The sequence below is a fragment of the Pleurodeles waltl genome, chromosome 4_1 (assembly GCF_031143425.1).
Source record: "Pleurodeles waltl isolate 20211129_DDA chromosome 4_1, aPleWal1.hap1.20221129, whole genome shotgun sequence".
Lineage (NCBI taxonomy): Eukaryota > Metazoa > Chordata > Amphibia > Caudata > Salamandridae > Pleurodeles > Pleurodeles waltl.
In genome coordinates this window covers 417,397,345-417,409,854 of record NC_090442.1, presented here as the reverse complement: position 1 = coordinate 417,409,854, position 12,510 = coordinate 417,397,345, and the positions used below count along the sequence as shown (strand labels likewise).

At 43.0% G+C, this 12,510-nt stretch overlaps 1 protein-coding gene across 10 annotated transcripts in view; it reads left to right on the top strand.

The window, feature by feature from the left end:
* UPF2 (UPF2 regulator of nonsense mediated mRNA decay) overlaps positions 1-12,510 on the top strand; it is a 765,941-nt gene that overhangs the window by 514,908 nt on the left and 238,523 nt on the right. For all 10 annotated transcript variants that reach the window (XM_069228662.1, XM_069228663.1, XM_069228659.1 and 7 more), the window contains one exon: positions 9,496-9,594. In XM_069228662.1, coding sequence (XP_069084763.1) covers positions 9,496-9,594 — 99 coding nt within the window. The remainder of the gene's footprint in view (positions 1-9,495; positions 9,595-12,510) is intronic.

The window sequence follows — 12,510 nt, the reverse complement described above, 5'->3', positions numbered from 1 at the left end:
TTTCCTGATTCCCAAGAAGGATGGTCGTTTGAGACCAATTCTGGACCTGAGGATCTTGAATTGGTTCCTCAAGCAGGAAAAGTTCAAGATGCTGACCCTAGCACAGGTGCTTTTGGCGTTGAACATGGAAGACTGGATGGTGTCTGTCGACTTGCAGGATGCTTACTTTCATATCCCGATACTCAAGTCACACAGGAAGTATCTCCGGTTTGTGGTGGGATCGCAACACTACCAGTTTGCGGTCCTTCCGTTTGGTCTTACTTCAGCACCTCGAGTCTTCACGAAGGTGATGTCGGTGGTTGCGGCAGAGCTCAGAAGGAAGGGGATAGCAGTATTCCCTTACTTGGACGATTGGTTAATCAAAGCCAAGTCCCCGGAGCTTGTGTTGCGTCATCTGCAGTCAACAACCCAGTTGTTGTTCGACCTGGGCTTTTCGGTGAACGAGCCCAAATCTCACCTAGAGCCCTCTCAGCGCCTCCTGTTCATAGGGGCAGTACTGGATACAACATTGGGTCGGGCCTTTCCTCCGCCTCAGCGGATTCAAGATATTCAGGATTTGGTTCCAATGTTTCGAAATGGAGCGGTAGTTCCAGTCCTCAAGGTCCTTCGTCTGCTCGGTCTTTTTGCCTCCTGCATTCTGTTGGTCACGCATGCTCGCTGGCACATGAGGGCTCTTCAGTGGTGCCTCCGAAGGCAGTGGTCTCAACACAGAGGGGATCTAGAGGGTACTGTCAAGATCTCCAGAGATGCTGCTGTGGATTTGAAGTGGTGGATTGCAAGCAACAATCTTTCACAAGGAAAGCCGTTCCAGCAGTCGCCACCAGTGACAACAGTCATAACGGATGCTTCCACTCTAGGGTGGGGAGCTCATCTGGGGGATCTGGAGATCAAAGGTCTTTGGTCTCCAGAGGAACAGATTTTTCACATCAATCTGTTAGAGTTACGGGCTGTACGTCTGGCTCTCAAGGCCTTCCTCCCTTCCCTTCGTGGTCAGTCGGTACAGGTCCTAACGGACAATACTACCACGATGTGGTACATAAACAAGCAGGGAGGAGTGGGGTCGTACCTTCTCTGCAGAGAAGCTCTTCGACTATGGTCCTGGGCAAAGGACCATCGGATTTGCTTGATAGCAAACCATCTGGCCGGAGTTTTGAACGTGCGTGCGGACAGTCTCAGTCGCCACTTCTCGGCAGACCACGAGTGGCGTCTCCATCCAGATCAAGTCCGTTTAATCTTCCAGAAGTGGGGGTTTCCTCGGGTAGATCTGTTCGCCACTCGAGAGAACGCGCATTGTCCGTTGTTCTGCAGCCTTCAGTATCCGATGCAGGAAGCGTTGGGGGACGCGTTTCAAATGACCTGGTGCGGCCAGTTGCTTTACGCGTTTCCTCCCATACCCTTGATTCCTCGAGTATTGAGGAAGATTCGCCAAGACCGGGCTCTAGTAATCTTAATAGCTCCGGATTGGCCAAGGAGGGTGTGGTACTCCGACCTTCTCCAACTCTCAACGTGCCCGCCGCTCCGTCTCCCTTTCAGGGCAGACCTCCTCTCACAGTCGCAGGGGCAGGTTCTACACCCCAACCTCCAGAGTCTGCACCTACATGCCTGGAGATTGAACGGGGCAACCTGAGTTCCTTCTCTCTCCCGCCTGAGGTAGTGGATGTTATATTAGCGGCCAGGCGACACTCCACTAAATCTATCTACGCTAATAGGTGGTCTAAATTTGTTGCGTGGTGTGGAGAGAGGCAGATTGATCCCTTACATGCTCATCTATCGGACATTTTGTCTTTTGCTCTATCTCTGGCGCAAAAAGGTTGTGCAGTGGCTACCATTAAAGGTTATTTATCGGCCTTGTCAGCCTTCATATGTCTTCCAGACCAACCATCTTTATTTAAATCCCCTATTGTTATCAGATTCTTGAAAGGTCTTCTAAATCAATATCCTCCAAAGCCATTCGTTATGCCGCAATGGGATTTGTCCTTAGTCCTGACTTTCCTTATGGGGTCCCCTTTTGAACCTATGCATTCTTGCCCCTTGAGGTATTTGGTTTTAAAAACAGTCTTCCTGATAGCTATAACATCAGCAAGGAGAGTGAGTGAGTTGCAGGCCTTATCAGTAAAACCCCCTTATACAACTTTTTATGGGGATAAGGTGGTGTTGAGGACCAAGGCTGCTTTCCTCCCGAAGGTTGTTTCACCCTTCCATTTGGCTCAGGCAATTACTTTGTCCACGTTCTATCCTCCGCCTCATCCTTCCAAAGAGGAAGAAAGACTGCACCGTCTGGACCCAAAGAGAGCGTTGAGCTTCTTTATCGATAGAACAAGGGATTTCAGGCTGGAGGATCAGCTGTTTATTGGATACGTGGGCAAGAGGAGAGGAAAGGCAGTCCACAAGAGAACACTATCCAGGTGGGTTGTTCTTTGCATTAAAATATGTTACTCTTTGGCAAAGAAGGATCCTCCTGAGGGCATTGGAGCTCATTCCACCAGAGCTAAGTCGGCCACTTCGGCCTTAGCCAGAGGTGTTCCTGTGGTCGACATCTGCAAGGCCGCAACTTGGTCGTCCCTTCACACTTTTGCAAAACATTACTGTTTAGATTCTGAGGTTAGAAGGGACAGCCATTTTGCACGGTCAGTGCTGCAGGATTTCTTGGTTTGACCATTTAGGCACCCACCGCCGGGCGTGGTACTGCTTTGGGACTCTATTCATGAGGTGAGGAATCCACAGGTAGTTGTATCCATCAGAAGAACGAGTTACTTACCTTCGGTAACGACTTTTCTGGTGGATACATTAGCTACCTGTGGATTCCTCACGGTCCCACCCGCCTCCCCGTTGCCTTTATGGTCTTGCCAAGTAATCCTTGAGTGCGCTCCTCTTGGTCCTTGAGGGTTCAATAGATGTATATATATAATATATTTATATATATATATGTGTATATGTGTATATATCTTTATGTATATACTTGGTGTGTGTATATATTTTAAAAGAGAGAGTTTTATATATATATATATATATATGTACATAAAAAGATTTACAGTTATTCATACAATGTGGTGTATTTTACAATATAATGGATGTTGCCTTGCTCTTTCATTGCATTGCCTGGTTGTTCTCATGCACGTAAAAAATGATTGGTACTGACGTCTGCACGTCGTCGAGGACCTCTTATTGCCTGTATGACGTCAGACGGCGTCGCGTGCGAGACAGTGACGTCCTCGTCGACGTGCAGAGACTAGTAAGAAGATTTCCGTCGAATGCTGGCGCCATGGGAGTATTCATGAGGTGAGGAATCCACAGGTAGCTAATGTATCCACCAGAAAAGTCGTTACCGAAGGTAAGTAACTCGTTCTTTAGTAGTTTGTGGCATGGAACCACAGTTGAATGAATAGTCAGGTGATCAGACCAAGGAAATGAATAATGTTTATCACCCTACTAAAAGTTAAACAATGGTGGGTGGAAAAGATGTGCATGTCTGGGCTAATTCATGTTCACCATTTGCGCTCATTGACAAGCCGATTTAAGAAAGTTTGAAGATGGGTGAATTGAAGTCCCACAGACATGGAACCCGAGGGTTACTGTGGTAACACATTGCCAGTCTTGAGGTATTTCATTGCAGAGTCAGAATTTCAAGGGAGGAAGGCAAAAGGGAAAAGCTCCTCCCCCACAAGATAAAGATCAGCTAAGATCATTTCAGGGAGTTGCGGAGTATTTCGCTAAGTTTGTACGCCGTTTTGCAGATGAAGTTCATGTATTGGGGAATTTGATGAAGGAGTAAATTTTTAATGGTAGGTCGAGAGTCAAAAGGCACTTAATGAGGCGAAGGAGTCTATAGTGAAGGCTGTTACTTAAAACCATTTGACCCTGAAGACAAATTGATTACATTGACATATGCTAGCAGTTAGGGACTTGGGACAGCATTGCTGCAAGTGCATGAAGAGAGAGAGAGCATTTGCATTCGCATCTCGCACCTTGAAAGGAGCAGAAAGCAAATACTCCATGGTTGAAGAAGAGGCCCTGCCATGCAGCACTGTTGGATTTTTGTGTGGGATGTGAATTTTGAACTTCACACGGATCATATGACATTATTGGAATTTTTTTAACGGCAGGAGCTGGAAGAGCAACACTGCACATTGGACTTGTTTACTGTGAAATATGTGCCAAGAGTAAAAAATATCAACACAGATTGTCTGTCAAGATTACAACTGGAAAATCTGAGTGTGAATGAGGAGGATCAATGGATGGGGTAGCTGAGGTGTTGGATGTCTGTTGGGCGATTAGAGAGGATGGGTGGAAGTAGGTGGTTTTGACGGATCCCCAATTAGTAAAATTGATGGAGGTATTGCCCCATGTCCAGAGATGCAAATTGGTGGGAGAATTGTAAGTGTTCTAAAATGTATCAGAATGGATGTCAGTTGTGGAAGGTGTTGTAACAAGAAGTGAAAGGCTAATGGTGCCTGTGAATTTTCAAGAAAGATTGTTAAGATTGCAGTCACGAGGGGCATGTAGGGATGTCTGGAATGAAAAGAAAAACATAAGTACATTTTTGGTGGCCAGGCATGGACAGACAAATAGAGAGAGTTGCACAGGATTGTATTTCGTTCACTTGTAGGGACAAGTTGCATCAGTTGCAAGAGTCAACTATGTGTTGTGTGGCTTTGCCAAAACATGTTGGTAGAATGTTGTTTACTGTAGTAATGATGGATTACTTCTCAAAAAGGCATGAGGTGGCATTCATGAGAGAGGTGAAAACATTGTGATTGTTTTTTGTGAGGACATGGTCAACAGTTTACTTGTGAAGATTTCTGCAATTACCTGAGGAAATGGTTAATAGCATTGTCGGGCTCCTGTCTTATCATTCCAGGGGAAACAGCATGATTGAGTGCTTTAACTGTGTAATGGGGGAAGCATACAATTGGTCATGTTGAGTAATTCTAGTTGAAGGGATCAAGTCAGGTATATGTTATGGAATTATAGAACCACTATGCATTCTTTAATGGGGAAACCGTTGTTTTGTTTGCTGAAAGAGTGAGTGCCCTGTATGGCAGATGTGCCAGCGTGGATGGCTAGATCTGGTCAGCAGAAGGTGGCGTATAGCAGATTAAGTGAGAAAGTGGAAAGTTATCAAACTCGGTACAAGAAAAGACACAATGACAAAATTAAGAAAAACAGAAATATGTGAAAGGAATGTTGGTGAGGGTGTGCTTGGGAAATATGATGAGAAAGGGTAACTCCAAGTTATCTGAATGGCAGGTGGTGGAATAAAAGGAGAGTGATGGTGTGTAGTGATGTGGAGCGGCATGAATGGTTGAAGTCAAACAAGGGTACAGGTTCAGAAGTGACAAACAAAATGTACACAGATAACAAATCTAGTGTGAAGGAACCAAGCCCACTTGTGAGAGTGAGACCTAGAAAATCGAAGGACTATATATGTATCTGAATTAGTTTTATTGCTCATGTTTTGAAATAGTTATATAGCTCATTATGTATTATAGTTATTTGGGAAAATCTTAGTAAGGAAAGAGAATGTGTTGTATTTTAGTTGTAATGTGTCCTGTTCTGTGATGCTGTAACTTGGCAACTGTGATGCTTCCACTTCTGGAATCCGGTGTATAGATTCTGAGATGCTGAGCAAGCAGACAGTTGCTGACGATCACGGACTGGCCAGAGTTCGTTGTATGGTTTGGAATAAAGTCTTCTAGTTTTCATAAACACAGTGTTCAGTCTTTCCAAAACAAAACAATGTATGTTTCCTTTCCAGATGCCTTTTAGCGAAGAAGAGAGAATGGAGATTAATTTTAGATCTTTGTCAGTGCACCAACATTTTAGGAAGCCATATCTCAGACACATTTGTGGTGTTTGTGTGCACTTGATTGCATATTGAGGAATATAAGCCTTTCCTCCTACTTCCCAGATCCCATATGTAATGATGAAGCTTAAACATGAACATCCCAGTTAATTCTGATAACTCTGATATTTCTTGGCATTAATGGTTAACAGATGTGTTTTTTTTCTTTTGCCGGAAGCTCGCATGCTTCTCAGTTCATCAATGGATTTGCTTTCAGTTTGCTTTGGATCTCTGAATCTGTTGGCATGATTCCTGAATACAGTCCTGTTATTCAAGTAGATAATTCCACAGCCTGTAAAGACATTCTCGACCAGCAGGGAACAACATCCTCCATCTGTTCAAACAAGGCAGAATGAAAATGATTCTGAGTCAGGTGCTCATCAAAAATTCTTCATCCAAACGTTTCCTTATCTGCTGAGCTAGATCAAGCTCGACCGAAGTAAGCATCAGTAACAGTACGCTTTGCAGCGAAATCAAGATTGCATTAAGCTTCTGACCCTCAATTTTCATGTGCCACAAGGATCATTACATACTTAAGTTTTCCACCAACATGATGTCTTCCTTCAAGAAGAGACCTGAATAAAGCGTTATTTTGTTTGAGGAGTTATTCAAGCCAGTCCATAGGGAAGGTCTTAGATACCTTTCATGGAAAAGAGCTTAATTTATCTCACAAGCATCAGTTTATAAGTGAGCAAAATTCAAGGTAATCTATTTCATTAAAAACAAATTAGTAATACGTACAAATCAGCATTTCTTTCCAAAGGTGACAACTTACTTCCATTGTTATGATCCAGTTATAGCCTAAGCTTTTTTTTTCCAACACCCTTCTGATGTAACACAAACAGCTCTCCATTCTTTAGATATGCGAATATCCTTCCAAGTTTTAGAATAAAATAATCTTATCACCTATTAATTAAATTCTCAAACCCTAGAAAGGCTATCCTTTACCCAGGCAAAGAATTTCAAGACGTGTGGCAGTGGCCATCATACTCTGGCACACGAACGCCAGATAATCACTTATTAGAGCAGCTATGGAACACATAGGAGTGTGGCAGGCCCTATGCATGGTATTACTGGTCCTCATTTGTTGGGTGGCAGCATGGAAACCTTTTGCACAATAACCAGACACTACTGCCAAATCCTTTGAGGTCATTACGGATACCATTTTCCGTCCAGAACTTTTGGGTAATCACCTAATGCAGTTTGGGTGGTGTAGTCTTGCATTACCTCCATTGAATTAATTAAACTATCAGGCCTGAAAACAGTGATTTGTATGTGAAAAGTTCAGAACTGGAGAAAGTGTGATTTGGAGAGACATGGTCTTCCAATTGGAAGGACACACATCGGTGGGCCAAACATTTCTTCTTTTTCTGTAAGGGTGAGCCCCTTTTCTAGTCCTTCCCACAATCCATTGACTCCACAAGTTTATTTCAGTTATATTTGTTACTACTTTCTAATCTAATTAAAGCAGAAGACTCTTGTGAAAGATCTATGCTGGAGAAGAAAAAAGTTACTTACCTCCAACTACAGTTCTCCACTGTTGATATCTTTTGTAGAATCTCCACTGATAGAGGCTCACAAATAGTTCTATACTATCTACAGAATTGTCCTGGAAATCTGAGGTGAGACCCTGTGGTAGAGGTAAAGCTTAAGACACTATCCCCTCATTGGTTGGAGTTAGGATTCTTTCAAATGAGGTTACTGTTCTACTAAAGGGACACTGATTCAAGATAAGTTATATTCTTATACTTCTATATTCAAGATACCTTGAAACTCCCAACTTGACGGCGGAAAATTATTACAACTAATCTGTGTAAGAGATCAACATTAGGGACTACTTATATGTAAGTAGGTTTTTCTTACTAAAAACTAGTGGTAGTAGACTGTAACCATGTTGCAGCATGCGTAATGACTCTTTGTGTTATGAAAATGCCCAATGGAAGGTCAAGGAAGTTGTGGTAAAGGGTAGGTTTTAAAGAACAGCCGTGTATCTGAGAAGGTGTAAAATCCTTATATTTCTACTTTCTACACATTATTCAGTTTGAAATGTGCATATGCTAATTAACTTCTGCAGTTTTGTACAAGAAATGTGTTCAATAAATATGCTGCAAATTGGTTTTGATACCAAATTTCCTAATAGATAACATGCATGCGCTGCGTACTTCAGAAACTGGCAAAACTCTCACCAGACTAAAGAAGGGGGAGGATTTTGCAACACAGCTTTAAGCAGGCAGGAAAACTCTAGCCTTAAAACATGGCAAGAAAAATGTTACTCAATTGATGTGTTCACACTTGGGAACTCAGAGTGCAAGGATGGCTCATCCATGTGAAGTTATCAGACATGGTGAGGGTCTGACGCCACCTGAAAGTGGTGATGCCTCCAGTGCCTTACCCTTGGAGTGCCAGTTTAAAAACAGAGCATGTGTCTCTGGCTGGAGGGTCAAGCTCAGCCCATAACACTGCCACAGCTTATGTTTTTTGGAGAATTCTGATCGCGAACTGGAGATCTTGAGAGATGCAAAATCATGTTCGGTCCTGTATGATTGACAGTGTATGGCCTGCAATATAGCCTGTCACCATTACAATAAAGCCACGGGATTATTGTGAATTACACCATTAGTTTGAATTTGAGTCCTGCAATGGATCTGAACGGAGGAGCTTATTCTGGGTGAGCCTAACAAGGGAAAACCAGAAATGGATGTGTCTCAAGGTAAGTAAGTGTGTGGGTGGGTGGGTGTGTGTTTGGGTTTGTGTGTGTGTGTGTGTGTGTGTGTGTGTGTGTGTGTGTGTGTGTGTGGCATGGGAGTGTGTTTGGATGTGTGTATGTAATGTCCCCCCACTTTGAAGTAATATGGACAGCCACAGCATAAACCCATTCCAGTAGGACAGAATCTGTACTTTCGTGTTCTTGAGGAAAATGACGCATATGATTGGGCACAGACCTTATGTTTCTCTAAAAATGAAGCATTTCAGAGAAAGTCTAGTGACTGTTTATTTTCATGAAAATACACTTTCGTATTGGGTAATTTGTTTATTTTTCAAATTGAACATTAAGTGACAAACTGATGTTTGGCACTAGAATTATTGCATTTCCAAATATCCCATATTGATATTTCAGTGCTAATTTCTATAACGGCCTTAGACTGTAGCTTGTAAAATTGGTTTATCCTGCCAGCTGTCCAAATCTGTTAGGGCTGTGCACCCTAAGCTAAACCATAGCTATGCCAGTAAAGTGATAAGCCATATGAAATTACATTTTCTGAACTGATATATATAAGATGGAATAACTCACCCAGAAGCCTGAAAGGAAGTCAGGCTCGTACTAGCTTGGGTTGCCTGGTGGAAGTATTAGTATAGTGTGTTTCAGACTTTAAAATTAATGTGTACCAACAAACTATTGAAGTTAACTATGATAACGCCCCACACTTATCCCTCCCCACCCCCTGGCTCCCTCCTCACCACTTCTTATCCAATGCCCTTAACAATATTGAGAACTGCCTTGCCTTTTCAGAAATTTTAAACCCACTTCTGTTTCATTAACTGTGAAGCCACATCTGATATTGCATCGCTTTAGTTTCACCATATCTAGGAATGACTCCTGCCATAATAAACATACAGATAAGATTTTCTTTTTCTCTCTACTTTTTTCATAGGAGGTGATGATTAAAGGGGGCGGGATTAAACATGTTCCCTGTGCCGAGGATGAAGATTTTGTTCAAGCTTTGGACAAGATGATGTTGGAAAACCTTCAGGTGTGTGACTCCATCACAGGTGTATTGTGTGACCTCTGCCTAACTAGGTTCTTTCTAGAAATTGCTGTTACATCTATTTGTAGTACATCTTTTCATGTAAAAGCATAATTTACTTTTTTTAAAGTACTGCTTGATGTTTCAAAACAGAAGAAAAGTTCTTAAAAATTACTTTCAGAAATGTGTGTCTTTCAAACGTCCAAAGAAGGTGTTCATTCTAGGATTCTAACTTATGTACTGTTTGCTGTCATTCTTCATTGCGCTGTCAGTTACAGTTATGTATTTTCCCCAAGTATGTGCGTATATGGTATTTCTGTAGTGGGAACCTAGCCAAAAGGCGGTCAACTGCTGTACATGGTCTAAGACAAGCATTAAGTCAGTGAGAAATTGGAGGGGAAGCTCAGCTGTGGATGGTTAATGCATTATGATGTAGAGTTCTTTAAACAGGTTGGTCTTCAGCTTTTTTCAAAACTGGAACACCTTTGGGATGGTCCTGATAGATAATGGGATACTGTTAGCAATCCTGCAGTCTTGTTTTTTCTTTTTAACATTTTTGAGTCTCCAGTCTGATTGTGTCTTGGCTTCAGTTTGCAGAAAGCCACCAGAGATGCTGAGCTTGTCTGCGTGGTAAGCAGAGATGCTGGTTTTGATGACATTGTAAGTGATGCAGCTGGTTTTAAAGGTAGTGCAGCGTGGTAGTGGGGGATAGTGTAATTCAGTCAGGATGGGTTGATGTGATCATATTTCTTCAGACCCTGGAAGACACATGCTGCTGTGTGTAAAATGCCTCTAATTGGTACCAGTGTGGAGTATAGGAGGCCCTGAAGAAGGGCATTACCACCATCCGTATGCAATAGTACAAGGACTTGAAAAACACTTTTAAAGTCGCTTTCTGGAAGAAACGGTTTGCCATTTTTTGAAGAGGGAGATGGTACCAGGCTCACATTGTTGGGCAGTATGTCTCTTGAGAATGAACTTGGTATCCTGGGTAAAGTTAGTTGACTTGGCATTCTGTGGTAATTGGGGTTCAAAGTAGTCAAGGTTATTTTCATTGACACAGGTTTGCATTTTGGCTTATTTGTTGTTGTTGGCAAATAGGAATTTTGGGCCAGATGTATCAAAGGGTTTTCCTCATTCTGTGTCAATGGGAAAATGTGTTCGTACATATGGCCCTTTATCTTGGTTGGATTGAGCCTGCACATCCAGGACTGGAGGGTGTGCAAGGGGTGTTTGCGGCATAGGATGTCTGAAGTAGAGCTGAGCATCGTAGGCGTGTTGGTGAATCTTAATGCTATTGAGTTGAACACCCAGTGGCTCCATTTAAAGGTTGAGGATGAGAGGAGACCATATGGAACCCGTGGAAACTCCCTAGGTAATGGGATTCTTTTGCGACGTAGAGGTACTCATAGGAACAAAATGTTGTCAGTTGGGAAGGTAGGAGGGGAACTAGTGGACATTTCCGGTGAATCACATTCGAGACACAAGGGTACATACAAGGGTCTGATGGTTGACTCTGATGGTTGACTCTGTTTAAGGTAGCTGAGAGGTCCAACAGGGATCATCTTCACCTTTGGTCAACAGAACATTGTGTACCATGTATAAAGTGGTACTCTCCGTGCTGCAGCATGATCTAAAGGCAAGACTGGTAGTTAAGCTGAAAATGGTCATTATTGATGTGACCTTGGAGTTGAACATAGACTGTTTTTTCAGTGATATTGCTGGTGACTTGTAGGTGAGTGATAGACCAGTAATTGGAAAGGTGATCAGTATTTACTGTAGGCTTCTTTCGGAGTGGGAGAGTTTGACCGGTCTTGACAGCTTCTGGGAAGATGACTTGAGTAAATGAGGCATTGACAGTGGTAAGCAGGGTAAAAGAGGGCACCCCAAGAGAGAGATATGATGAAGGATGAAGCAGAGGGCCCTACTCCTCCCTAGCCAGTAACTGCCTGGGAGTGCCCTGAACCTCAGTTAATAGAACTTTTGTAGAGTAAATATTGAGGTGAAAATTACAAAATTGTTAGTTTCTTTTTCATGGTATGATTTAAGTGGAAACCTGGATGAAGCAGACCTGTTATATATTTTTTTCCTATAAGACCTCCATAGCCTTTGATCTCTGGGCAGCTCCGATCAAAGCCTCGGAGCCAATAAGGCCTCCATCCAAGGGCAATTCCTTTCACTGCTGCAGTGTCCAAAGACCCATTAGCTGCTGGGCCCTTCAAAGCAAAGGGCCTGTTTGATGCTGGTGCCAAAGCCATTGACAACTGGCTCAGATGACTTCTAGAATTGAATCCTACAGAGGCTTCAATAGGAACCAGATGCAAGACGGAAAAGTTTTCATCCTTACCAAAATGGTGAGAATTTAGATGAAGTTACTTCTGCTGAAATCCTGAGAGACTTTGCTTCTGACGAGGAAATTAACAGTGGAGGTGGAACGTGCTCAAAAGACATAAGGACAGGGGCACCAGCCCTACTTTCTCCTCCTCTCCTAATGACCTGGCAGCCCCTTGAGCCCTGCAGACATTTTTGAAGCTCCCATTTCATTCAAAGCCCACGGATGACCACCTACGGGGAGACTGATATTGATCCCCAAGGAGACCTGGATTTGAATTACTATGACGCAAGGGTTTTAGCCCCAAACAACAACACAACTTACCACGAAGTGGTCAAACGTGCGGCGAGCTTTCATAAAGTGAACATGCACGTCCTTTACCAGAAAGATGACTTCCTAATGGAAGCACTATCCACCTCAGAAAGATCAGTCCAATTCATCCCAATGACAAATGACATGTTAAAATATACTATCTGATGGAGACTTCTAACTGCAGCTTCCTTACCGTGGAATTCCCTGGCGTCTGCTTCAAATCCGGAATATTTCTACTGAGCAGTACCCTGCGCGCCCCGTCGTGTGACGTCCGGGTC